The sequence below is a fragment of the Suricata suricatta genome, chromosome 1 (genome assembly GCF_006229205.1).
Source record: "Suricata suricatta isolate VVHF042 chromosome 1, meerkat_22Aug2017_6uvM2_HiC, whole genome shotgun sequence".
Classification (NCBI taxonomy): Eukaryota; Metazoa; Chordata; class Mammalia; order Carnivora; family Herpestidae; genus Suricata; species Suricata suricatta.
The window spans coordinates 52,662,746-52,689,306 of record NC_043700.1 but is presented as its reverse complement, the minus strand read 5'-3'; the positions used below and the strand labels follow the sequence as shown (position 1 = coordinate 52,689,306).

Sequence of the window (26,561 nt, the reverse complement as noted above, 5' to 3'; positions counted from 1 at the left end):
ATCTCTGTCCTTCAATTCCAGAAAACTCTTTTCGGAAAATAAAACTGAAAAGCACACACCAACTAGACACCCACAAGAAATTTAGGATGAAGCTCAGAGGCTCCATTTCGCCTCATTCTCTGGCATGAGGTATAACGCTTAGAACCAAGTAGAAGAGCATTGAATTTGGTTTGAGCTGCCCTTTTCCACCCCCAGGGGCTTATCAACATGGCCCCACATTGACCCAGTATTTCTTGGGCACCTGTAGTCTGGGACAAGCCCTTGGCCACCAGCCTCAGCCATGCAGAAATATGCAAGTCTCCAGGTGAGATGACCACGGCTACCCTATGTCTTAGAAGGAATCTAACAAACCTGAGAACCCCTAAGACCCCTTCAAAGACACTCTTAAGGGACAACATGCCACACAATCACCTTTGTTACGTGCTGTCATCCTTCCCGTCTGGGGAGCGTAAGATTCTGATGTTTAAGGATATTATACATCTTATAACCGTTCAGCCCTTTTCATTCCTTAATGCATTCAACAGACATTTATTTATTAATTATAATGTGCCACCTCTGGGTTAAGCCCTTAAGATGCAAAGATAAATGTGAGAAGATTCTCATTCTGGTGGAGCTTACTTTCCAGTAGCAGCCAGGAAAATTAACTCACTATAGTTACTCATCATCGATATTATGTGGAATATATTTTATTTCCATATCACAGTAATAATTCAGGACATATGCAATAGCCTGTTCACTAGCCTCCTGTGCTGTATTCTTTCTCCTCTTTCAACCTATATCCATATTCTTTTATTCCCTGAGTTGCTTTCTTTTCCCTCCTAAAAATTCAGTTCTTTCTAATTACTAAACAAATCAAATGAATGTACTGAACCATAAGCCATGAGAGTTTCCTCAATTATCTGCCTCACCTGTCTGAATCTACACAGTAAACCAAACTAACTAGTGTTTTTCTTTCCTTTCCAGAAGGTAGAAACTCACACTTCCATTTCTACTCCTATTTATTACAGAGCTATTAACTAACCAGTCAGACTTTATTCTGTTTCGAGATATTAGCGTATTCTCTCTACAAATATAAATCTGCAACCTCCACCATGAGTCTGTGTACCATGCAAGCTAGACTCTGCAGAAAAAGGCAAAGGTAGCCCAGTAGAAGTCCCTGGATCAAGTAAAACTGAGATGAGTATTTCTTCTCTGAAAAATAAACATCTATTAAAGGAGGAAGGCACAAACAGCTACATTTAAAATTCCTTCTAGGGGTACCTGGGTGGCTTGGTTCATTAAGCATCCAGCTTTGGCTCAGGTCATGAGTCCGTGGTTTCAAGCCCCGCTCAGGCTCTGTTCTGGCATTGCAGAGCCTGCTTGGGATTCTTGCTCTCTCCTCTCTTTCTCTGCCCCTCCCCTCTTGTGCTTTCTCTCTATCTCAAAATAAATAAATAAACTTTAAAAAACTTACAAAAATTCCCCCTAAAGTAAAACATATAAATGTATATTTATTTGCCAAGCTTCTAATGCAAGAGAGGTCAAAACTTCTCCTTTCGCATTTGGGTGCATAGATTGGAGTAAAAGTAGAGGTCCAAGAACCATACCCTTATTGCACTTGCTGGGAGTTCCAGTGTGGCTTCATTCCAGTAGAATGAGAACTTAAAGACACTTGGAAGCTATCTTAATATGGTAACAGAATCCTTTTAAATTCTTCATGATTTTGCCCAATCTTTCATTGTTACTTCATCCATGCCTAATTCGACAGCAAATTTTTTAAATAACAACTCAATCCTTCCAAACTCCTCAAATTAGTTTTGGCATGAACAACAATTCTTTCTGTTTTCATAGCCATATTTCATCAGTTTAAGTGGTATTTAATGAAATTATGCAATTACAATTTTTTAAACTAACATAATCACATTTGGGAAGAAAAACACTGCCTTGTAGGTAAACATGTAATTTCACTATTGGGAGCAAGAGATTCCAGTGCATTCAGCATACCCTCTATTCCATGCAGCTTCGCCATAATGGGAACCCCATTTAATACATTTGCAGAAGGAATAGAGAGTGATGGTTAATACATTGGGTTGATTGAATGGAAATTCAGTCCTTGCTGTCAAAAAGTCTCAGTCTAATAAGAGAAAAGCTCATGCAGCAGAGGTAGGTGCGTTTCTACCTTTATCCAGAGGTAACTTGCTCACTTATTCAGTTCAGGTCTAAGGTGAGGCTCTTCTTTCTGGTCTTCACCGCACCCTGGTGCCACCAGTCCCCTGCTAAGGATGGTTGCCCAAGGATGTTGAAAGACAGTATCTTGCAGTGATGAGTTCTTGCACTCTGTGCCCTGCTCCTACAGACCAGTGGCCTCTCCTGTTTCTTTTTAAATTGTCACTTCTTTTCCTTTCCCCAGACCTAGTCTTATGTAGTCTCTATAAAGTAGGGGGAGGGAAATCAGTCCTAAAATAAGCCTCTGGGGTTTCTTTGAATCTTTGTTTCTATTTTTTGTTGACTAGGGAAGAAAATACTCCTGGAGTAAAAATAGAAAATGGAAAACACATTGGAGCATTACAAGACAAATACTTCAAGTTACAATCCTGCCACTCACAAGCAAATATATACAGTTTAGAGTAATGGCAATATGTCTGTGATTTTAATAGATGGCATCCTGGGGGCAGGGGTTAATCCGCTTGTGATTTGTAAAACCTTTACATGGAGCTACCATTCTATATTTTTCCTATGATGATAGAAACTATTACTTGGCTCCTTAACAAGAAAAAGTAATGAGTTAGCACTTAAAGGTCATTGAATTTAATTTCTTATTTTATCCAGTACTAATGTAAGGTAAAAATATAACTTCAACTTCATAACTGCAAAAACAGGCCATTGCCTAGGTAATATCAAAGCAAGAATTAGAATTCAGGTTTGCTCCCAAAACCATTAGCCTAATTTCTCTTAACTAGAAAAATAGAAGGCTTTATGCCATTGGTTAAAAAAAAAGTGGCTACTATCATTCTTTGAAACCACTTTAATAAGGAAATGCAGGTTCTTCCTATCTGATTTTTATTAAATATGAAGGCTGACAATTCTTGTTAAGACTTAATGTAAAATTTAATTTTTCTGTCTTCAAAATGCAATGGTTATTCAATAAGAATTGAATATACACAATAGGGACTAATCATGGAGTATAAAACATTCAGTTCTTTACTCAAACAAGATGACAGCCATTAATTTAGAATTGTTATAGCTCAGTAAACCATATATCCTAGAGCTTAACATCATTATAGAGCTTCTCAAACAAACATGAATTTTATTTATTTGTACTTAGACAATTAAAATTAATAGCTCTACAAAACTAGCTAAATTTAATGTTTCCCCACATGGTATATAGCCATCCAAAAAAATTAAGTAAACTTATAGTTCAACAATTGAATGTTGTATAATTACAATAAAATAAAAAAAGAAAGATCTTCTCTTTGAGAAGATAATAAATAAAGGAGAAATACTAAGTTTATCCTTGACAAATTATCAGGTATCTGACCCCCAACCACAATGCATGAGGAAGGTTATCATAAGCAGTAAAGGTGAACTGCATGGTGGGAAAGCAAGAGCATGGCAAGACGGAGTGACCGCAGCTGCACATCTCACTTGAAACCAGCAGATCTCAATGCTGCAGAGTAACGGGCACCTCCTAAGAGGGGGAACTGATAACATTTGTTTGAAATAGCAACAGGCATGATTGTTGGTGGCCAGAGCTCCTCTGGATTGAGTCTGGCACAGAAGAGAAGCACAAATGGGACATTGGGGACAGTTCTAAAAGAGGTATTAGATAGATGAGCCATATTTGCAGGAAGCAGGCTGTTACTGAGGCAGGATGGAGGAAAGATACTTGATTTGATGAGCAGCCTTGCAGCAGCCGGGTCCTACTAGATGCTGACAAATTCAAGCTAGACTAATTCACTCACACACACATGCTTTGCTATAAAATGAGTACTCTAATTGGTAAGAATTCTCCCTATTCAAAGTTAGGTAATGATAATTTTTAAAGAAAACAGCACATAAAAATACACAAGAAAAAAAAAAGAAAGAAAGGACCAGGAACTATGAAAAATGGTCACCAAAGTAATGTTGCTATACATTGTTAAGCAATGTTAATGAAGTTATTGACTCTGCAAAGCAATATGAAATGCTGAACTTTATGAGATTAGGCTAAACAACAAAAGGTAAGAGAAAGAGATGGAAAAAATAGCAGTAGTCAGGATAAAATGAAAAAGATAGAGAAAACCATCACCAAAATGAAGGTTATACTGAAAGCAACACAAAGGAGAAGGGGTGTGATGAAAACACATAGAGGCATGAGGGATAGAGTTGAGAAAAAGGAACAAAACGGAATTAAAATCAACAAAGTTAAAAAGTAATAGAGTGAAATTATATGGAGAGTATAGGAGCTCATATTAGTGCTCATATTAGGAAAAAGGTCCAATTAGACTACCATGTATCAAAATGTAGGAGATACAACTAAAGCAGTAATCAGAAGAAAAATTAGATCATTAGGGTCCCTGGGTGACTCAGTTGAGCTTCCAACTTCAGTTCAGGTCATAATCTCATAGTTTGCGGGCTTGAGCCCCAAGTCGGGCTCTCCACTGACACTGGAGGGCCTGCTTTGGATTCTCTCTCTCTTTCTCTCTCTCTTTCTCTCTCTGTCTCTCTGCCCCTCCCCCATTTCTCTCTCAAAATAATTAAATAAAAATTTTTAAAAAAGAAAAATTAGATTCTTAAGTTCTTATATCAACATAAAAAGAAAGAATAAACATAATCAAATTAAATATGCAAATTTGGTTTGCAAATTAAAAATGAAATAGCTTAAGGAAATAAAGATAAAAAATTAATAAACATAAAAAGAGAAATTAATGATTTAGAAAAACAAAAACTGGTAGTGCAAGAGCTAGTTTGTTATAGCCAAAAATAAATACTTAAGGGAGTCACAGATGGAGAGACAGATGAATTAGTTAGAAAAAGGTCATTTAAATAAAATTGGCCATGAAAAAAGAAAGAAAACATAACATAAACTAAGAAACAATAATGGGAATTTAGAAAAATATTAAATAATTCTAAGAGATTAGTCTGCTCAATTCTATACAAATAAGGTTAAGGTTATGAGTGAAATGATTGATTTTTAAGAAAATTTAAATGACGGGGGCACCTGGATGGCTCAGTTGGTTAAGTGTCTGGCTTCGGCTCAGGTCATGATCTCACGGTTTGTGGGTTCGAGCCCCGTATTGGGCTCTGTGCTGACAGCTAGCTCAGGGCCTGGAGTTGCTTCAGATTCTGTGTCTCCCTCTCTCTCTGACCCTCCCCTGATCGCACTGTGTCTCTCTGTCTCTCAAGAATAAATAAAACACATTTAAAAAGTTTAAAAACAAACAGACAAAAAAAGAAAATGTAAATGACAAAACCGACATCCATAAAGAAAAGAAAATCTGAACTGGCTATATTCCTTTTCTCTTGCTACATCACAAATTACCACAGACTTAATGGCTTAAAACAACACAAGATTCTTTCACAGTCTCTAGGTTGGTAGTCCAGCATCTTTTAGCTGAGCCTCTGCTGAAATCAAATTTTGAGCCAGCTCTATCTTATTCACAGGCTCACCTGATAAAGGATCTGTGTTCAAGTTCCCTCAGGTTGTTGGCAGAATCCATTTTTTTATGGTTGTGGAGCTGAACTGCCCACTGTACTGGCTTTCATCTGGATACCGCTTTCCAGTCCTTGCCATTTGGCTCCCTCTTTGACCCTCTTACAACATGGTAGTCTACTTCCTCAGGACCACCCATAAATTTTCTCTCCTAGTTCAAATCTTCCTATCCTTTCCTTCAGGAAGAGCTGAGTCCCATTTTAAGATTCACCTGTTAGGTTTGACCCTCCCAGAATCATCTCCCTTTGATTGACTCAAGGTCAACTAAATTGGGACAATAATCATGTCTGCAAAATTCCTTCACCTAATTGCAGATGTGAAATGCATCATATTCACAGTTGCTGGAACACACAAAGCAAGGAGATTATTCAAGGGCGTATATACTACAGTATGGGATTTGGAGAAAGAGGGTGGTGGGGAGCATCTCAGAGTTCTGCCTATCATGCTGCCCAATGAGCAGAGAAGAAGTAGAAAAACTTTCAAAAGGCTATCTCCTCCAAAAAGTAAAGAACCAAATGCTTTTGGTTTCTTACAAATCTTTAAAGAATGCATACTGCAAATTTTTCCAAAAATTGTTCTTCAATATTAGAAAAGAAAGAATGTTTCCAATTCATTATTAAATTAATATATAATATTGATAACATAATAATGATAGCAAATTCTGACCAAGAAAGCATAAAATGATAGAGAAGTACATATATTTTACTTGTAAATATTAACATTAAAAAATAGTAATAAAAGCTGACAAAATGGACTAGCTATTAAAAGATTAATACACTGGGGCGCCTGGGTGGCTCAGTCGGTTGAGCGTCCGGCTTCGGCTCAGGTCATGATCTCACGGTTCGTGGGTGTGAGCCCTGCATCGGGCTCCGTGCTGACAGCTAGCTCAGAGCCTGGAGCCTGTCTTCAGATTCTGTGTGTCCCTCTTTCTCTGACCCTCCCCGGCTCACACTGTCTCTCTCTGTCTGTAAAAAATAAATTAAAAAACATTAAAAAAATTAATACACCAAAATAAGTGTATCTTTGATGGTTGTGTTTCAAAATTGGGGTATGTATTCACATAATCACCTTAAGAGTACTTTTTAAAGGTGATGGTCATCTCCACAGATAATACAGAAGAATTTGATAAACTTTTGCACTCCACATTTGAGCAAAATACTTAATACTTAGCAAGATTAAGTATAAATATATATTTCTAAAATGGATGTATCTCAACTTAAAAACCATCAGCTAGCTTAAAGAGAGACCTTGAGGAGTTAAATTACTATTTAATGTCATTTAATATTATTCTAGAGATAGTAGGCAATTCCATTAGATAAGAAATTTTATAAGAGATATAAAAATTGGAAAGGAGGAGTGAAACTTTTCATTAAATGCAGATAATATTACCTTATACCGACAGGAACAATGCAAGGGAAATCAACTGGAAAAATCTTATAAGCAATAAGAAATTTAGTAAGATGCCTGAATAAAATATCTATGTGTGTATGTGTGTGTGTGTGTAAATATATTAAAAAAAAAAGCCAGTAGCCTTTACATATACAAACCACCTCAAAAGAAGATACCACTTATAATAGTAGAGGGATAAAGCAGCTAGGAATAAACTTGAGAAATGTCCTAGTCCTGATGAAGAAAGATCATAATGCTGCTGAGAGACATAAAGACTCAAATACATGAAAATTCATAAAGAAGAAAATTCTCCCCAAGCATGCTCATAAATTTAATCTCAGTAAAAGTGATAACATAAATTTTATTGGGGGCTGGCTAGACATAGTTCTTCTACTTTATAAGTCAAAACATATAAACACAGTAATGAGAAAAGTTCTGAGGAAACAATGATAGAGGGTTAATTATAGCTGATAATAAAATACATAATAAAATTTGCATGAACAGAGGTATCTTTGGCATAGAATTTAAATAAATTCAAATAACTATAGGAATCTAATATAAGATAGGCTTAACATTTCAAATCAAGAGTAGGATGGTTGATTTCTGAGTAAATAGTATAGGACAACTACTCTTCTGGAGAAAAATAAATTAAACTGGATCCCTATATCACACTTCATACAAAAATAGATCCCAAGAAGATAAATATTTTTAAATTTTTTTAATGTTTATTTATTTTTGAGAGAGAGACAGAGACAGAACACAAACAGGGAAGGGGCAGAGAGAGAGGCGTGCAGAATCTGAAGCAGGCTCAAGGCTCTGAACTGTCAACCCAGAGCCCCATCAGGGGCTCAAACTCATGAACTGAGAGATCATGACCTGAGCTGAAGTTGGATACTTAGCCAACTGAGCCACCCAGGGGCCCCTAGAAGATAAATCATTTTAAGCATTAAAAATGAAAATACATTAAGAACTACCAAAGTCCTGGAAGAACTGGAATGGAGAAGGCCTCCTTAGTGTGACTTTAAAAAACAAAAAATCCACTAGAAACAATGAAAGGAAAGATTACTTCATCCACATAAAAATTCGGCACCTGGGTGGTTTGGTCAGTCAAGCATGGGACTCTGGATCCCAGCTCAGGTCATGATCTCACAGTCCTCCTGAGTTTGAGCCCTGCATCAAGCTCCGTGCTAACAGCAAAAAGACTTGGGATTTTCTCTCTCCATCTCTCTCTCTCTCTCTCTCTCTCTCTCTCTCTCTCTGCCCCTCCCCCACTCACATTCACTCTTTCTCTCTCTCAAAATAAAGAAATAAACTTTTAAAAATTCTGTATGGAAGAAACACAAAAAAGACAAATTGAATTCTGAGCAAAATTATTTGCAACTAATACCCTTAATACAGAAAGACCAACTACAAATCGATATGATTAAACAGTTATGAAAAGCCAAATAATAAAAATAGTGGGACCACTCACAGAAAGGACAAGTGACTCTTAAATATCAGAAGTTATTTATCTTCAATTATGACAAGAATAATGTAAATTAAAACCATAATGATATCTTTTTCATGTATTAGATTGACAACAGTCTAAACTTTGATGACACAACACGTTGTCAGGGTGTGGGAAGCAACACTCTCAAACATGGCCAATTACAGTAATGAAATGTTAGATGCCCTCTATAGGGAGCAATTAGAAACAATCCTACAAAATGTTTAATGTGCCTCAGTGTTGACCCAATTTCATTTCTATTCTCATGATGCACAGCAACACTCCCACATGTATTCAACGACACACGTACCAAGATATTTATCTTAATCTTGTTTTTATTGATGACAGAAAAAGGAAAACTTGAGTGTCAAATAAGAAATTAATTATTATCTAGTTACAATGTGGACTGTTTTATGGCCTTTAAAAATAATGCAACAGCTTTCTTTTTACTATTAGGTTGGGGAATGGCTTGGATGAGCTACACTGTTTAAAGGCCCCCCCATTTCTACTATATTAAACCTGATAATGACTGGATACCCATATATGGTCTCTTTGGGCTTTCACAGGCCCCCGACTTTGTTTTTCTCTTAGTGGAGAAGGTTTCAATTGGGTAGTCGGAGTTTTAATGGTATAGTGGTGAGCAGAGATTGGGTGGTCGAAAAGACTTTAAAATATATACAAATCTGCATTAATATGTATGTGAATATATATTTACATGGATGTCAAAACTGATTAAATACAAACTCTAGAGACAAATCCCAGGTACAGATAGACTTAGATTTCTGAACTAAAGCAAAGACTTTGGTTCACTAGAAAACACTTGAACAAAGAGAATCTGCAATTCGTGCAGTGTTCTCAGTCTTGGCCTCCCTTCCATACGTAGGTCTGGACTGCAGCGAGGTTCATTTCCCTCCCCTCCCTCCTCCAGCCTTGACTGTCTCCTATCCGGCTGCTACATACCACTGCCTACAGCAAATACTACATGTATTTCATGTCTTACTGATTAGATTCTTAGGAGAAATTACAAAATAATGACACACCTCATCCCAAAGAAGATATTTCTCCCCAGGTGCCTGTCCCCAAGCCAGTCCCTCTGTCCCCCAGAGCCCATGCTTGTTAATCTCCATACCTTTTGGTTCCCAGGACTTAGCATCTAGTGCAGCAGCAAAAAAAACCTAAGTTTTAATTAATAAGCATTTCTCACTTTCTCCATAGTTGTCTAAAAATACAAAAAACTCCACCAGTGTTTAATTTATACTCCTGAAATAGTTTATTCGCCTCCCTAGAAGGTACAACTCAATCTCATTTTAGAAATACACTCCTTTTCCCTTAAGCCATGTCCATATAAACTATCATGACGATGCTTTGTACAAATGGTTTTGTTAAAAATAAATTAGGCTTATAAAGTGAGCTCATTAGAAATCCTTTTTATGCCAAGGATGATTCTAAAATATTTTATATACCTTCTCATTGCTTTTATGAGACAGTATATTAGAGGTCTCTTCTTACTTTCAAGGCTGCAAAGTACCTCAAAGTATAGTTGCAGTTTATATCTAAAGTGTGACAGAAGCCTTTTTATGACACTCTATACCTTCAGATACCTAAGAAAATATCTAAAGTTGTTCCTGTGGGTTGTTTTCCCTACAATATTTAGCTTAGGTGACATAAAAATAACCATTTTAATTCAACATGCCCAGAATTGATCTTCCAAAGAAAATATTAAAATGACTCTAAACTCATTCAGAAACTCAAAGATAAACAGAAACATCTGTTAAATGTCTCACAAGCTAGTCTGAGATTCATTTCAATTACCTGACAAAAGGTACCTCAGGTGTAACAGAGCATTTTCAAGTTAAATTTTATGTCCATTAGATATAAGCCTAGCAGCAAGTCTGAATTCCTTCCAGTTGTTACTTCCTTTATGTCTGATGGCATTTTCCTAATACCCTGTTTAATTTTATTTTAGCTTTTATAGATGGTTGTAAAGTGAGCAAAATATAACAATTTACACAGCATTCACTACCTGTGGTAAGGTCAATTTGACTTCCTATTGAAATTGTTTTCTAATACAGACATTTTGTTCACATTTTTGTATTTTCTGGCCACCATTTTTGCCTAACAAGAAAAGTGAAAAACACTCTAATCACTCCAATGCTCCAGATGTGTAAATCTATACAAAGCAAGTCAACATGCCCCCAGTTCAAAAAGCATTTGTAGAAAATAAGCAAAAAAGTCTCTCCTTACAATTCTCAAACTCTTCACCCCAAATCTCAATAACAATACCAGAGAGTCTCAAAATATATACATGCATTGACTATAGAAGTATAAGAATTTGTTTTGTGTACTCTACATCACAACCTGCAACACTCAAGTCCAGCATAAACTGACCCATAACTTCCCTCCTCTTCTCCAAACTGTGAGTGACACTTGAGAATACAGTATCTACCTCTCTCACACACGTACATTCACAGGCTTGCATGTCGATATATGCCCTGACCCCTCTCATAGAGATCAGTATGTGTATAGACAACAGCCACCCCATAGAGGCCAGAATACCAGAAGAATAAAGGTTGACCATATCATGTATAGTAGAGGTACACTATATCACGTGACCACCATTCTTGAGCTCCTATTATGGGCCATATAAGGGTACAATGTGAATTATTTAACTTAATCCTTACAACTACCTTGTGAAGTCAACACATAACCCCAGCTTGACAGAAGATGACAATGGGACTCAGAAAAGGGGTGAAACCCTGCTCTGTTCAAAGCCCAGTGTGTGTGTTCTTTCCACTGTTCCAAACCATAAAAGTGTTATCTATTTCTCTCCCTAAGATAAAAATAACATGGAAATGCCACTCTGAACTTTTAAGAGTGCTCACATCTCTTTTTTTGATGATATTTTTTCCTATTGAATATTGTTTTTAAAAAAAATGAATTGCATATCAGCTGAAGCTTCCAAAGTTTTTGTTGTAATGACAGTTCATCTGAGTAGCTTTTGACTAATGTGTTTGTTTCAAAGTGCACCCTTGGCACTCTTCGACTTTCAAACTCTCACTATTCAAAAAGAGAGGGTAGTTTTTTGTTTTGCTTTGGTTTGATTTGGTTTGATACTTCACCTCACTAGAAGACAGAAACCCAACTAGGTCTAACTTAGAGGTTAGGGGAAATTGGAGAGGTCACTCTCGAAAAGAAACCAGAGGAGTCAAGAAAATGAGTGAGCCTCTGGGAGGCCTGGAAATAAAGCCTCAAATACTGCTAGAACCCTTTCTTTGGAGATCTCCTTTTTGTCTCTCTCAGCTTCACTTGTCTCCAACAGAGACTCTCCTTCCACTGGTAGGACTTGGCCTCTAGAAGTTCTCTCTGGCTTTCATTTTCTGCTTCACTATCAGACAGGTAGTTCCAATCTAATGAAGTCCTCAAGCAAGAAGTTGAGTCATGTTCCCATCCCTGCTATTAGGAAGGTATTATGATTGACAGCCCACCTGAATGGCCAAAGGAGAAGCACATTTGGACAGTTTTCCAAAAGAAAACAGTTGCTGTTCTAATATAGAAGGCCAATTTTTAAAAGTTTTTAAAGAACTTGTATTTATTTTTAGCAGATGGTGAATCCAGAAAATTTAAGCAATTGACAAAATCAGGAAACATATGGAAATAATGATAAAAGCAAACAGTTTGCCTCTAATGTACCTTCTAAGATGCAGAAGAATGAATTAAGGGAAATGAGGGATTTTGTCCTTAACCATAATATTTTACCTAAAAAAGCACTTTTGAGGTGTTCACCTTTTTTTTCTTCCCCAAGACTTAATGTTTTGAATAAACCAATAAGACTTTTGCTCTAGTCCCCACCCTATTCATTGTTTTTAAGACTGTTAAGTGTTACTGCAAAATATGAATACTGCACCTTCAAAGCAAGGATCTGAACAAGGTACCCTCTGAAGGTCTGCTATCCCTTCCCAGGCCTCTTAAAAGCTCATTAAGTACAAGATAGTTTGTCAGTTTTTCATACTGACATAACAGAGCATTTCTTACTTTGAAAAAATCCTAAGCAGATGGTTCAAGAAATGAGAGCTTTTCCTCTGAGACTAGAAATTATCATGTCCTCGTTAAAGACTGTAGATACATTTACCAATTTCTGCTTTTATTATTTTCTGATCAACAAATGGAAAAGGGGGATCAAGAAAGGTCAAAATAGGCTGTTCTTTTTTTTTTCTCCTGAACTCAAAAAGTAACCTCAAAACACAGTTTTCTAGGAATAAAGCAAAGCAATGTATGGGGATATCTTCCTTAGATCAAGTCAAACCAAAGGTGCATTTTTTATTACATCTAACCCAGAAGAATAGTTTAATAACAGACAGGGTGCTTTTCAATATTTGCACACAAAAGTTTCTTAGGTTAACAATTAATATTTTAGTTTCTAGATAAATGGTTAAGTGACTGATGACTTAATCTTAAGAAGGTTTTCAAACTTAGTGCACCCAAGACATACCATACAATTAGAGACTGATTTTCCAGTCCCAGAAATATAATTACTTATTTGTAAATAATATGTTGTATTTTTAACATTAGCCATTTCTATATTTTATAATAATCTAGATATGAATGAAAGTAAGCTCAAGATAGTTTATTACTTTGAAATTTGTATTTGAGTATAAGAGGGATCACAGCTTTTCTTTTTAATGGAAGCTAATGGTGAATTATCATTAAATGACTCAATTGTCTGGAATTAACCTCACTTTGCATCAACAAACCAGTAATCTGTTTATGCAATAAATACAAAGCACCAACTATGTGTCAGGCATTGTCCGAGGTACTTAGACTATATCACGCAGTAAATGACACAAGGACCCTTGTTTTTTAGGGACAGAGGCAGACACGTAACAACATAATACATAAGTGAGTTATCTGCTGAGGAGTAAGTGCTATTAAGACAGTGGGGAGGGGGTGCCTGAGTGGCTCAGTTGGTTAAGCATCTGACTTAGGCTCAGGTCATGATCTCACAGTTTGTGGATTCAAGCCCCAACTGGAGTCTGTCTTCAGATTCTGTATCTCCCTCTCTCTCTGACCCTCCCCTGCTCATGCTGTCTCTCTCTGTCTCTCAAAATTAAATAAAAAACATTAAAAAAAAAAGAGTGGGGAGGTTGAGTGATGAAGTCTCAGAGAGCAAGGTAAGAGGATGTTTGGGGCAAGAGGATTTAGAGCTCAGACTTGAAAAAGAGAAGGCATTTAGCCACGTAGAGTTCTGGAAGACCATTTCAGACAGAGGGAACAGCCAGTACAAATGCCCTAAGGTGGGAGGGTATCTTGCATGTTGGAGGAATAGAAAAGAAGTCAGAATGGCATGTGCAGAGAGAGGGATGGGAAGAAGAGTAGGAAATAAGATGAGAGTCTACGGACATACGACCCTGAATGCACCAGATCTTGTCTGATCTCAGAAGCTAAGCAGAGTTGGGCCTGGTTAGTACTTGGATGGGAAATAAGATTAGAGAGATAGCAGGTTTTGGATTAATGGACAAATAAATTTTTGTGAGAATTTAGATCCCTACTTCCATGTAGTATATTATATTTCGTATTATACCTGATAATAATATTCCCTTACTATCCTCCTGACAATTAATTTCTTACTGAATTTAACTTCATATTTCATATGACTGGTATAATTGTATGATTCCACTTAATTTAGCATCCTCTATGTCTAAATTCCAGTTTGTGACTGATAGTGAAAAGCAATTTTAAAAAATAAGGCAAGCATTCAATTATTCAGTCAATTCGAAATACATTATGGAAGAAAATGCTCCGTGCTCATTCATGAGTAAAATAACGTTGCTTTACAATATTTATGTTGTCAAAGGAAGACACGGCATTTATAAATTTAAAATACTTCTCCAGGAATTAGATACGTAAGCATGACAATGCCATAGTCTGGGTTTGTTTTTTAAGAAGTCATCACAAGATACTGCCAGGACAATGTCTGTTAAAAATGGAAACCACACCTTTCAGAACACATAAAGATTCTGATCAATGCCAACACAGTTGTGCCTTCTTAAAGAGTTGTATTGTCACACTCTCACCTAAACACATCTCTCCAGTGTGTCAGGATATGCATGCTTCTACAGAAACAGGCCATGTTATTGGAAGATGAACAAAATAAGGACGTGTCTGGTGGTGTCCTTAGCACAGAAACAAAAAAGTCTAAGATTAGAGACAATTGACTTGGTGTGTTTATGATGAAAAGCAAGTTGGCCCAGAGCTTGTAAGAAGCAACACTAAGTTGGGAAGGCTTTAGGGCTCCTGCATAAGTAAAAGTGTAAGGATTAGGGAAACAGAGATGATTATACTCAACTATTCAATAAATATTTATTATTTATTATGTGCTAAGCCCTTCACTAGTAGCTGGCAATATAATAAAATAGTAATATAGTAAAACAGTCATGGAACTATTAGTCTAGCGAGGGGAGACAAACATGAAGCAAACCATTATGCAAACACACAAATCCTTTAACTACAGGTACTGTCTCTACTTGAAAGAAACTATTCAGAATTTTGAATGGGTCACATATTATAGCTCCAGTACAGTGAACAAGATTGTCATATGGTAAATGCTCACTACATATTTGTTTATCTACTCAATTAATGAATTATGGAAAGGGAAGTACAGGATGGAAATAGGAGCATAAAACAGAAGTCCTGACCAAATCCAGGGCCTCAGACATGATGGTGAAGCTGAAAACTGGAAAATAAATAGGACATAGGCAAAGGATAAGAAAGGGAAAGGACAAGAGGGAGGGGAGAATTCCTTTAGAGACAACAATTTAAGGCAGCAAGTCCTGAGGAGGGAAACTCAGTGCTTCTTAAGGAATTAAAAATACCCAGAGAGTCATGATCTCATGGTTCCTGAGTTCCATCCCCATATTGGGATCACTGCAGTCAGCACAGAGCCTACTTCTGATCCTCTGTAACTTTCCTCTCTGCCCCTCCCCCATTGGTTTTCTCTCTCTCTCTCTCTCTCTCTCTCTCTCTCTCTCTCTCTCTCTGTCAAAATAAATAAATAAACTTAAAAAAAATTAAATCCCACAGAGAGTATGTGTAAGCAGTTCCCCACCCCATACATATTCTCTCTGGGCTATTTTTAATTCCTTATTTGTGTTCGGAGTTGAGGGGAGGAGGGAGTGGGGACAGGAGAGGGTGACTGACAGACACATAAGCAAGTGTTAGATAATGTAAATCCTTGGAGACTTTATGGAGAAGTAGGGACTTGACAGTAATAGCAGTAACAAACACTGAAGGATTTTATATGGAGGTATGATAGATTCATATTTGTAAGTGGTCATAGTAGCAATATGGAGAAATACATTTTAGAATTCTGCAGTTGCTTTAACATGGAATTTAGTATAAAAGAAAATCTGGGGGCACCTGGGTGGCTCGGCCGGTTAAGCATCCAACTCTTGATCTCAGCTCATGTCTTGATCCAGAAACAAATCTCTGAGCAGAAGTTTCCTGAATTTGACTTAACTATAAAGAAAATTTTCTGATGAGAAGAATTTTAAAAATAGGACTAGGCCATCAATGGAAGACACGAATTTGATTCATTGGAGATTGTGGCAAGCAGGATTCTAAGATGACCCTCTTCCTTGCTTTACTCCCACAATTATGTCACATTACAGAGCAAAACAATTTGGCAAATGTAATTCAGTTTACTAATCAGTTCACTTTGAAATACAACGATGGTCCTGGTGGGTTTAACCTTATCACATGAGCCCAGAGTTTTCTCCAGCTGACAGCACAAGAAGTTAGATTTAAAGTGTAAAGACTATTCTATGTGACGGAGGTTAACCATTGCTGGCATGGAGGGTTCATGGGGCAAAGAACAGCAGTCCCTGGTCATCCGCCAGGAAGAAAATGGGGGTCCCAGTCCTACAGCTGCAAGGAACGGAATTCTGCCCACAATCTAAATGAGCCTGGAAGCAGGTTCTTCCCCAGAGGCTCCAACTAAGGGCTCAGCCCAACAGCCACTTAGATTTCAGCCTTGTGAGACTCCAGACAGAGAACGGAGCTGAGCCCACATGGACTTCTGTCCCACAGAACTAGGATAGCACAACAAATGAGTATTGTTTTCAGCCATTACATTTGTGCTAATTTGTTACATGCTGTTAGAAAACCTTTGCAGATATCTTTAAAAATTGGATTACAGTGACCCTCTGAAAAGATTTTGTTAGAATTTCCTTCCTGTGTGTCCAAGAGTTATTTTGACATAGCTTAGAAAGGAAAGTAATGATTTATTTAACTTTCTATTGTATTCAGTTCTGTTCTATTCAATTCTTACTCTGGCAAAATCTCTCATAAGGTATTTGGTCTACTTTTACCTACTTATTAACTATTCTAGAAGACCATATGAACCAAAATAATAATAATAATAATAATAATAATAATAATAATAATAATAATAGATGAAGGCCAGAGGATGTAAGGAATTGCCCAGCCTTGTCCCTACATCTTACACTCATTTGTCACCATGTCCTAGTCCTGCAAGAGAGATTGTCCACCTCCATCAACTAATAAGAGTAATAAAGCCATCTTTTTTCATGAGAAATAAATAGCATGCCAAAAAATCAGTATTTCCCAGGTAAGATGATAATATGATACAAAGGTTTCTTTGCCTTGATACTTGCTTCCTTCGACCAGTAAAAACTGACATTTGATTACACACAGGACTAATATTCTCTGCCCTTTCATTGCCCACCCTTTCATTATTTGTATATTACTTCCAAATGTTACCTCTTTAAAGTGCAGAAATAATAAAAGGAAATAATCTCTCAGGTAACTACATCCCCTATATTTGATTTAATATGTCAAAAGGGACAGGAAAAAAACGTTTATTAGAGCGGACCAACTCCTATAAGAATCCTAAAATCTTGGTAACGACCTCAGCCCTCTCTGCCAGCAATTTATTTAACACAGGTTCACTGCAGGAACTTCTCAAGCCAAAAGGCATGCAGGATAATATCTCTTAATGAGTCAATAAAGGAATAGCATATTCCAAATCAATGACAGATTAATCACACTATTGTTCTAGGCAAGGAGACTGAGAGGAATAAAATCCAAATTTAGTTGAGGTGAACCTTGTAGAAGAGATGGCTTAGCCAGCCTGGAGCTGACAGCCAGCAGCCAGCACAAAAGTAAAAGTCCCGTTACTAGAGCACATTGCTGGGGGACAAGGGTGACAGTGTTGGAGGTTAAGAAGATCTTCAAGGGCTGCTCTAAGGCTTTAGCCACTGCTGGTAAAAGGATCACCTTTACCGTGGCAGGAGCTAATTGCCCCAAGGTCTTAGGAGAGCTATTTTAGATGAGCCAAGAGTTGCCTTGCCCAAACAGAACACTCTCAGTCGACACAAACTATCTGTATTTATAGTCAAAATGCCACCTGTCATTGTTGCTTCTTCACATGCTTTTATTCATAAGCCCCCAGTGGAGTCCCTCAGAAGCTGAACTACAGTTTTGTTTTTTTTTTCAGTGAGAACAGATGAGATGATGATATCCTGACACGATTTACTTCATCATATATCAAAACAAATTTACCTCTAAAACAACCTCTTTTTTGTCTTTATCATAAACAAGATTAAAACAACTTTGCTTAAGTCATAAACAGTGAATTTAAAATCACACCAATACATGACAGGTACCAACATTACACTGTAGAGGAGTATGTACAATGGGAGATATTATGGTATCCTGTTTGGGAAAATACAATCTCCAACAAAGTCTGTCTTAGAATCACTGAATTTCAGTGTTTGAAAGGACTTTGTAAGTTAAAAAAATGTCAGCCAGCAAACTATGGTCCTTTGACTGTTTTACTGAAATATAGCTAGCTGTATTAGGGTTGCTTTTTCAAGAGAAACCATATGACCTGAAAAATCCAAAGCATTTATTTTGACTTTTACAGACAAGGTTCTCTATTGATAAAATATTGATTAATTGTATGAGCACTGGAATTAGAATGCAAGGATCCAAATCTCCATTCTGCAGGTAGCCAGTTACATGGCTTTGGGCAAGTTACTCAGCCTCTAAACTACCATTCTTACAGCTATATAATTGGGGAAAATAGTAAAGTCTGTCACTGAACATTGAATAAAAAAGGGCACAGTATGCACTCATAAATGCTAACTCTTAATATTAGGATTATTTTAAAATATCAGCTAGGTCAACTATGCACCGAAAATTACATATTTGTCTCCAAAGTGTCTTCTACTACAGATTTCACCCCATCTAGTGATGCATAAGCTTCATTTTACCTTTAATCATTCTATTATGAAGGTCTTCCATCCACTACATTGAAATCTGTCTTTTTATAGTTTTATGCTATTAATCTGATCTCCTTGAGGTGCTACAGAACATCTTTTTCAAATACTAGGATCTTCAAATTTTTGAGAAGGGTTTCTCTGAATTTTATCCTATCAAGACTACATATCCTCCAGTTCTTTTCATTATTTCTCCTAAATCGTAGTTTGCATCTCTTTCTCACTTTGGTAATTCTTTTTATGTTTTTTAATTTTTTAATGTTTATTTATTATTGAGAGACAGAGAGAGAAAGCATGAACATGGGAGGGGCAGAGAGAGGGGAGACACAGAATCTAAAGCAGGATCCAGGCTCTGAGCTGTCAGCACAGAGCCGGACATAGGGCTCGAACTAGCAAACCACGAGATCATGACCTGAGCAGAAGTCGGACACTTAACCGACTGAGTCACCCAGGCACCGCTGTTAATTCTTTTAGAAGGAAATATAAAGTATTTACCTACAAATTAGCCTGAGACTTCAGACAGATTGAGACCCTTACTCTTCAAACTCTCCACATTATGCTGGTGATGTATGTTTTATGCTAGTCTTTTTCCATCCCATCCAGTTTTGGAAAGTTTGATATTTTTAGATACAATGACCTTATGTTTACCTTTTTATGTTTAATCTAATATAGCTTCTTTCCAGGTGTTTGTACTATTGTTTAGAATGTTCACTACCCCTACCAGCTTCATATCATCTATGCATACTTCTGATATCTTGATTTAAAGGATCAGTAAATATTCCATTAAATTGAAATTGATACCATGAATAGTCCTGAACTCATTTAGAGCAATGGAGTATTGTTTTAGTAATTGAATTGCCTTTGCCCTTGGACTTCTATCACCCTAATCACTATTTACTAGTCTCACTTGGGGTGTCATTCTTTTTAGAGAAAGACATTGGGAGCAAATGTCAGCCAAGACATAAACAGCTTTCCTTCTCTCTTTCAATATTACTCTTTAAGACAGGCTGTGTATCTGTATTAGACAGGGTGCTCCAGAGAAACAGAACCAACAGCATATGGATATATTGAGAGAGAGAGAGAGAGAGAGGTTTATTTTAAAGAACTGGTTCATGTGATTGAGGAGGCATGGTAAGTCCAAAATCTGCAAGGTAGGCTGGCAGACTGAAGACCCAGGGAAGAGCTGCAGTTCAAGTCCACAGGCAATCAGCTAGCAGAATTCCTTCTTGCTAGGGGGAGGTCAGTCTTTGTTCCACTATGGTCTTCAACTCCTTGGATGAGGTTCAGCCCCATTACAGAAGATATAATGCTTTCCTCAAAGTCCAATTTAAATGTTAATCTCATCCTAAACAAACAACACCTCCATAGAAACATCCAGAATATTATTTGACCAAATACCTGGGCACTGTGGTGCAACCAAGTGACATATAAATTACCATTATAGTAGCTAACTCTTTTAATCTTTTTCTTGAAATGAAAATGGCTAAAATACTAGCATATATGAAGCCTGGATTTTTGTTTTCATAATTTGTCCTTTAATAGTTAAGTACACTGTTATATGAAACTGTGATTAAGTGTGGGTTTAAGTGCGTAGCCATGATAAAAAATAACCCATTAAATTTTGTTACCATGTATAAGTACAGTAGTTTAACACATACCTTGAGTTTAATACTTCCTGAGTCCACCTCAATAATCAACTGTTTTCTGTACCTAAGAAAAGATCGAGGGCAGGAGAAAATAGAATGCAACAATGATTTTTAAGATGAGCCTTCCTAAAAGTTTCAGAATCTGGATGTCACTTAAAGTATGGATATCTCTGTGTTCCTTAATTCATCCCCCTATTCTTAAAATTCCATCTTTTTATATTTAAAATTTTGAATTGACATTTAAATTCCCATGCTATTTCTTCAAATGATTTTACAAGATTGTCAAAACAAATAGCTATATAAATAAGATGTCCAAGCATTAAATGTCAGCTCAACACAATGTTTGTGAACAAATTCTACTAGAATAGAAAAATGCCAAGATGCTGTCTATGTAAATTAAACTTTACTAAACTAATATTTGGGGTTTATACTTTTATAAATCTAGGTTTTGAAAAATGTGAGGTTTTTTCTTGGTTAACTATTTATGATTAATAGAAATTATTAATTTAGAGACTTTGAGCAATTCTAAGATTGTTTATGAATCTTACTTAGAATTTCTCTTTTTTAATATGAATTGTACTGTTCTCCTTTGTTATACTTGTAAATTTCCTCTTTTTAGGTTTGGATGTGTGGAGGAGAAATGTTTGATGTCCCATGTTCTAGAGTTGGTCATATCTACAGAAAGTACGTCCCTTATAAAGTTCCATCTGGGACCAGCCTGGCAAGAGTGAGTAACTGGGGATCAAAATAAGTTGGGCTTGATATGGCTTCCTGTAGGCAGCAGACCAAGCAGCCTCCTACATGGCATCATTTGTGACACAGACTGACAGGCACAGTCTGTTAGAAACAACTGACTGAAATAAAAACTCCACCACTTACCACTCCATTTGGCAGGCTTTAGTATATAAAGAGTTTCCGTGTTCCTCAGAGTTCGACTTCCATTCCTTAAGGAGGAATTAACTATGACATTAATTCTTCTTTTCAATTATTTCAAAGTGCTTTCACATACATTATATTTAATCTTTACCAATACCTTCTGAGATTGGTATTCATATCCTTATTTTGTAGATGAGAAAACTGAGGATTAGCAAGGTGACTTGATCAAGCTCAAATGAATGATGGAGGAAGGGGTTTAAGCCTGAGTCTTCAGAATGGATGTCCAGTACTCCCCTGACCCCCTTCACGGGGTATAACAGGACACATAATAAGTAAGATGGAGAAAGGGGGAAATACAAGATGGGGAGAGGTGATGGCCCAACCTCTACTTTCTCATTCGCAACTAGAGCCAAACTGCCTGAAATTTTAACCCATTCTCGAAATCCCAAATTTGGCCAGTTGCAAGATGCTTTTTCAGATACTGTTTTGAATAAAACCTTTTTCATAGGCTAAATGAAAGGATGCTCCTTTCTTTTGCCTTTAGAATGTTTTCATACATATTCGGGAGAAAGTCACAATACCTTCTGGAATAATCTTGACACTCTCTGTGTTTTCCATGTTACTTTCTTCATAGCTGGGTTAGTTTTATTCACCACAGTGTGTATCTACCACTGCAGAGATGCAAAATCTAGGAAAAAAGGGTGTTTTGCCACATTCCTTTACACAGTGTTCTCCTAGGAATCTAACCCTGAATTATTCATTTAGGGTTTTCTTTACTACTAAGGAGGCAATAGATAACTATTTGGATCTTTTACATAAAGCTCAATAAACTCACAACATTCTTTAAAATATAAACTAATTCATCAGGTTTCATTCGAATATCAATTTCACCAAGGCAGAGTTTTTTTCTGTGTTATTTGCTACTACACTTCTAGAACCTAGAACAAGATTTAACAGGCACTCAACAAATATTTGTTGACAGGATTCATTAATCAGGGGGAAAAAACAAAACTACAAAATGCTACAGGCATATCTTACTAAAACTTAAACATTTCAATGAAGTACAAAATATTTCTTTAAAAATTTTTTTCAATGTTTATGCACTATTGAGAGACAGCGTGTGAACTGGGGAGGGGCAGAGAGAGAAGGAGACACAGAGTCCGAAGCAGGCTCCAGGCTCTGAGCTGTCAGCACAGAGCACAACACAGGGCCTGAACTCACGAACTGTGAGATCACAACCAGATCCGAAGTCTGAAGACCAATCAACTGAGCCACCCAAGAGTACCAAATTTTCATTTATAGAGAGTCTTTTTGAGGAAAGAGGATTCTTTCTTATTCCATTTCTGAGATTGTCAACAGTATCCATTTTCTTAAGCTACATCCATAATCTTTTTTTATAACAGTTTGAGTTAATAGTAATGAGGTGATATCACATACACCTTTTTTTAAAGCTTTTATTTATTTTTGAGAGAGCACAAGTCGGGGAGGCTTCACAGAGAGGAGGACAGAGGATCTGAAGCAAGCTTTGCACTGACAGCAGTGAGCCCCATGTGGGACTTGAACTCACAAACTGAGATCATGACCTGCACTGAAGTCAGATGCTCAACCGACTGAGCCAACCAGGTGCCTCAGCATCACATACACCTTGAACGGAAATAGTCATATTATTACTCCCTCCTCAAAAGTTTAATAAAGTACTCCATTAAGTAGCTATAAAAATATGCTATTTGAAAAAAAAACAATCATAAAATCACAAAGCAATTACAGAGCTGTATCTTGGACAAGGACGTATGATTTAATTTTGTCATAAGACTTAACACATGTGACTCTCCAAATTCATTCAGGAAAACAACAAGAATTCACTAAAAAGTACAGTTAGGGACACATATCACAAATCAGCCATGTGGGTATCATAAATCATAGCAGATGAAACTACCCCAAAAATAATGATGCTGTTTCTTGTCCCTCTCGCTCACGTGTGTGCTCCCAGCTTGCGGCCCAATCTGCATCATTCATTCGCAAGATGGATGGAGCATGTGCCTGGTTTGTAGTCAAAATTAGAGTGTTCAAACTGAAGGGGAAAGTTGTGCTGATCCAGAGGGTGTATTTTCAAAAAATAAAACTGCTCATATATTTTCAAGAAAGAAATGAAATACTTTTTCAAGGACTGTCAAATATAGGAAAGCTAGAGCTGGCACATAAAATTTCCAGCAAAAAGTGAGTGTTCCTTCAAATGAAAAAAGTCCATAATTCTGAATTTTAATCTTTTCCACTTAAATTTTACTTGAGGGCTCATTTTCAGTTTTTTTCTAAACGGCTAGAGCAATCAGAAAGTCATAAATATTGACGCTCAAACTGTCAGTCTAAGGTACGTTTCATGATATTTTAAATAAAAAATAAATTAAAATGAAAAACTATTCTGATTTTTGTGGGAGAACCTCAACTACCTGCTACCCCTGTCATCGTTACTAAATCATCAGAAACGACGAGAGACATTAAAGGTGTTTCAGATGCAGAGCCATGTCCATTCCGTAGGCAATTAGTCTCTCCGGCCTCATCAGGAAATGGAGAAGATGGAGATTTTAACTTTAAAGCCTTGTTTTCTTATTTTACAAAGCTCGTTTAATCCTTCAAAAAGGTGCACCTTTTATTTATGTACCTATGTACACTGAGGATTCTAGCCAACTTCCAAACACACACATGCACACACACACACGCATGCACACACACGTGTGAATAGTCCACAGTCCTCTAAATAGCTCACCAATGTGTATTATTGAAAGAAATTCAAATAAGTAGTACCTTCTATTTACCTAGCATCACAGTCTGGTTGGAAGAGACAAGATAGCCATGTATAAAACCACTAGAGGACAATACAGGCAGGTAGTTGTTCAAATGTATCCTAAAGGTAGACATCGGTAGAGGAAGCAGGAGGGGAAGGCTTGCCAAAGCTGCTGAATTGAAAGACGACCTTCAAGGATACCTCAGTTAAATGAACAGATTTCATAGAATCGTAGTTCCCAAACTCAGGATCAGTGACCAGAGCCAGGTCCTGGGCCAGTTTTCATCCAGCGTCCGTGAACGGAGAAAAATTAGAATCACAAAAGTACATAAATTCAATGTAATAATATCCTTTTATGCAGCAATCAGAGGCTTTTGGGTGTTTTTTTTTAACTGCAGAACACAAGATCGATTTTTATTAGTGCCCTTATTTAGCAAAAATAAAAATTAGCATCCCTCTGGCAGGTCCGATAAAAATACAAAAATCCAGGATGCGATGACTTACGATTCAGCTTCATCTGGGAGTCCGAGTACTCATTCATCATGAATAACACTAGATATTTTACTGAGTTGGCTGGGGGGGGGGGGGGGCTGATGTTTGCACACCAGGCATTGTTGTGGCATCTTTTCACTGGGAACAAGTAACCAGTCCCTGAGAGGAGATGATCATTCCTGCTGTCGAAAGCCTAGAACGTCCGAGAGCTGTAGTGCTCTCTGTCCCTTCCTCAGGATAACACTGTCTTCTTCACAGAAGAGTGGGCAGCTCCTCAGAGAAAGGCCCCTGGAGCCCCCCACAGGCGAAGTGGCTGAGGGGCAGTGGGGGGAAGACTCTCCAAGGATTCCTTCTGACAGCTTAGGACTGAAGTGGCATCGATTACAGCCCCTCACAGACTGCTCTGTGAGCGCTAGTGTGTTTGGGGACAATCACAGCCACTGGATCTGAGACCAGGGCTTTATGAGCAGGGACATGACAGAGGGGCAGAGCCATCACCTCATGGAAAACATAGTAGCTCATTGTAGCACAAAGGTAGTCCCATTGATGCAAGCTGGGCCAAGGGAGTTTCCCAGGAGGATCTTAAGCCCGAGGGCAGTGCCACAGGCTGGGAGTGGGGCAGTCCTGGAAGCTCACAGGCTGTCCTCCAAGCTCCAAGTTTGCAAGGGAGGCAACAGAATGCAAAATCAGGGAACTGTACACTTCTGTGGTTCCCTACCTACATAGTACTAATACTTTTTTCTTTTCTAAAGTGCCATGTTGCATCCATGTTTCGAGATAAAGCCATAAAAGGAAAGAAGTCAGACCCCATAAAAGTCGTATTACCCTGGATGGCCTAAAGAACTTGAAAGTTTAACTCTTATTAGAAAGGATAAGGTTAAATGTCAAGTGAATAGAGTGGGATTGTGAACTGAGACACATCGGTCCAAGGCTTAACCCTCCTACCAAACTGACCCTTATGAGAAGGCTTAGAATAAACAGGAGCAGCTGGAGGGGAAGGGCACAGGCTCCAGCATGAGTGAAAAATACCTGTAGGAAAGAGCAGGTGCAGAGGGTGAGACAGGACTGTGTTTGGGACTTGTGGAGCTAAACTGGGAATGTACATTGGAGACCGACTCTGGAGGACCTAGCGTGCAGACCACAGTGTGCTTTTCTTATAGATTGTGGGAAGGTACTCACAGTTTTGAGACAGAAAATGACAGGATAAAAATAAAAGGAACAATAGGGTGCCTGGGTAGCTGAGTCGGTGAAGAGGCCAACTCTTGGTTTTGGCTCAGTCCTGATCTCCAGTTTGTGAGTTTGAGCCCTGCGTCAAGCTCTGCGCTGACAGGGTGAAACCTGCTTGGGATTCTCTCTCTGCCCTTCCCCCGCTTGTCCTCTCTTTCCTTCTCTCTAAAAATAAGCTTTAAAATATATAAAATAAAATAAAAATAAAAAATAACTCATTAAACAGATCAATCAATAAGTAAATATTAAGTAGGAGAAAGACTAAGGGAAGTAACATTTTGAACACAGAAGCACTTGTAGAGAAAATTTCCTGGAAGGTTTTTACTGATTTGGCATGCTGTGCAAGGAGAGAGAGGTCATATGTGGTTTAGGAGGTTTTTATCATAGCTTCTAAGAAAAAGTCATATCCATACAAAAATGGAGACATGAAAAGGTAAAGGGGGATGATGCTGAGATTAATTTTATATAAGGAATGTGATAAGTGACCATCTTACATGAGTTCAGGGAGGGCCAGATCTCGGAAACTTGCAAGACTTCCCATCTAGAATTCTGAGAGTCCACAAATATCAGATTTTCTGTACCAATAAATCTTCATTTCTGAACAAAAAAAATTTATCATGTCAGGTACTCTGCTAGGCTCCGGAAGTATAAATGATGAACAAGATAAACAAAAACTTTAACTTCTGATAACTAATGA

At 37.5% G+C, this 26,561-nt stretch overlaps 1 protein-coding gene across 1 annotated transcript in view; it reads left to right on the top strand.

Moving 5' to 3' along the window:
* GALNTL6 (polypeptide N-acetylgalactosaminyltransferase like 6) overlaps positions 1-26,561 on the top strand; it is a 1,123,375-nt gene that overhangs the window by 1,017,028 nt on the left and 79,786 nt on the right. Inside the window, exon 9 of the mRNA XM_029938762.1 lies at positions 21,107-21,214. Within this exon, the coding sequence (XP_029794622.1) occupies positions 21,107-21,214 (108 nt within the window). The remainder of the gene's footprint in view (positions 1-21,106; positions 21,215-26,561) is intronic.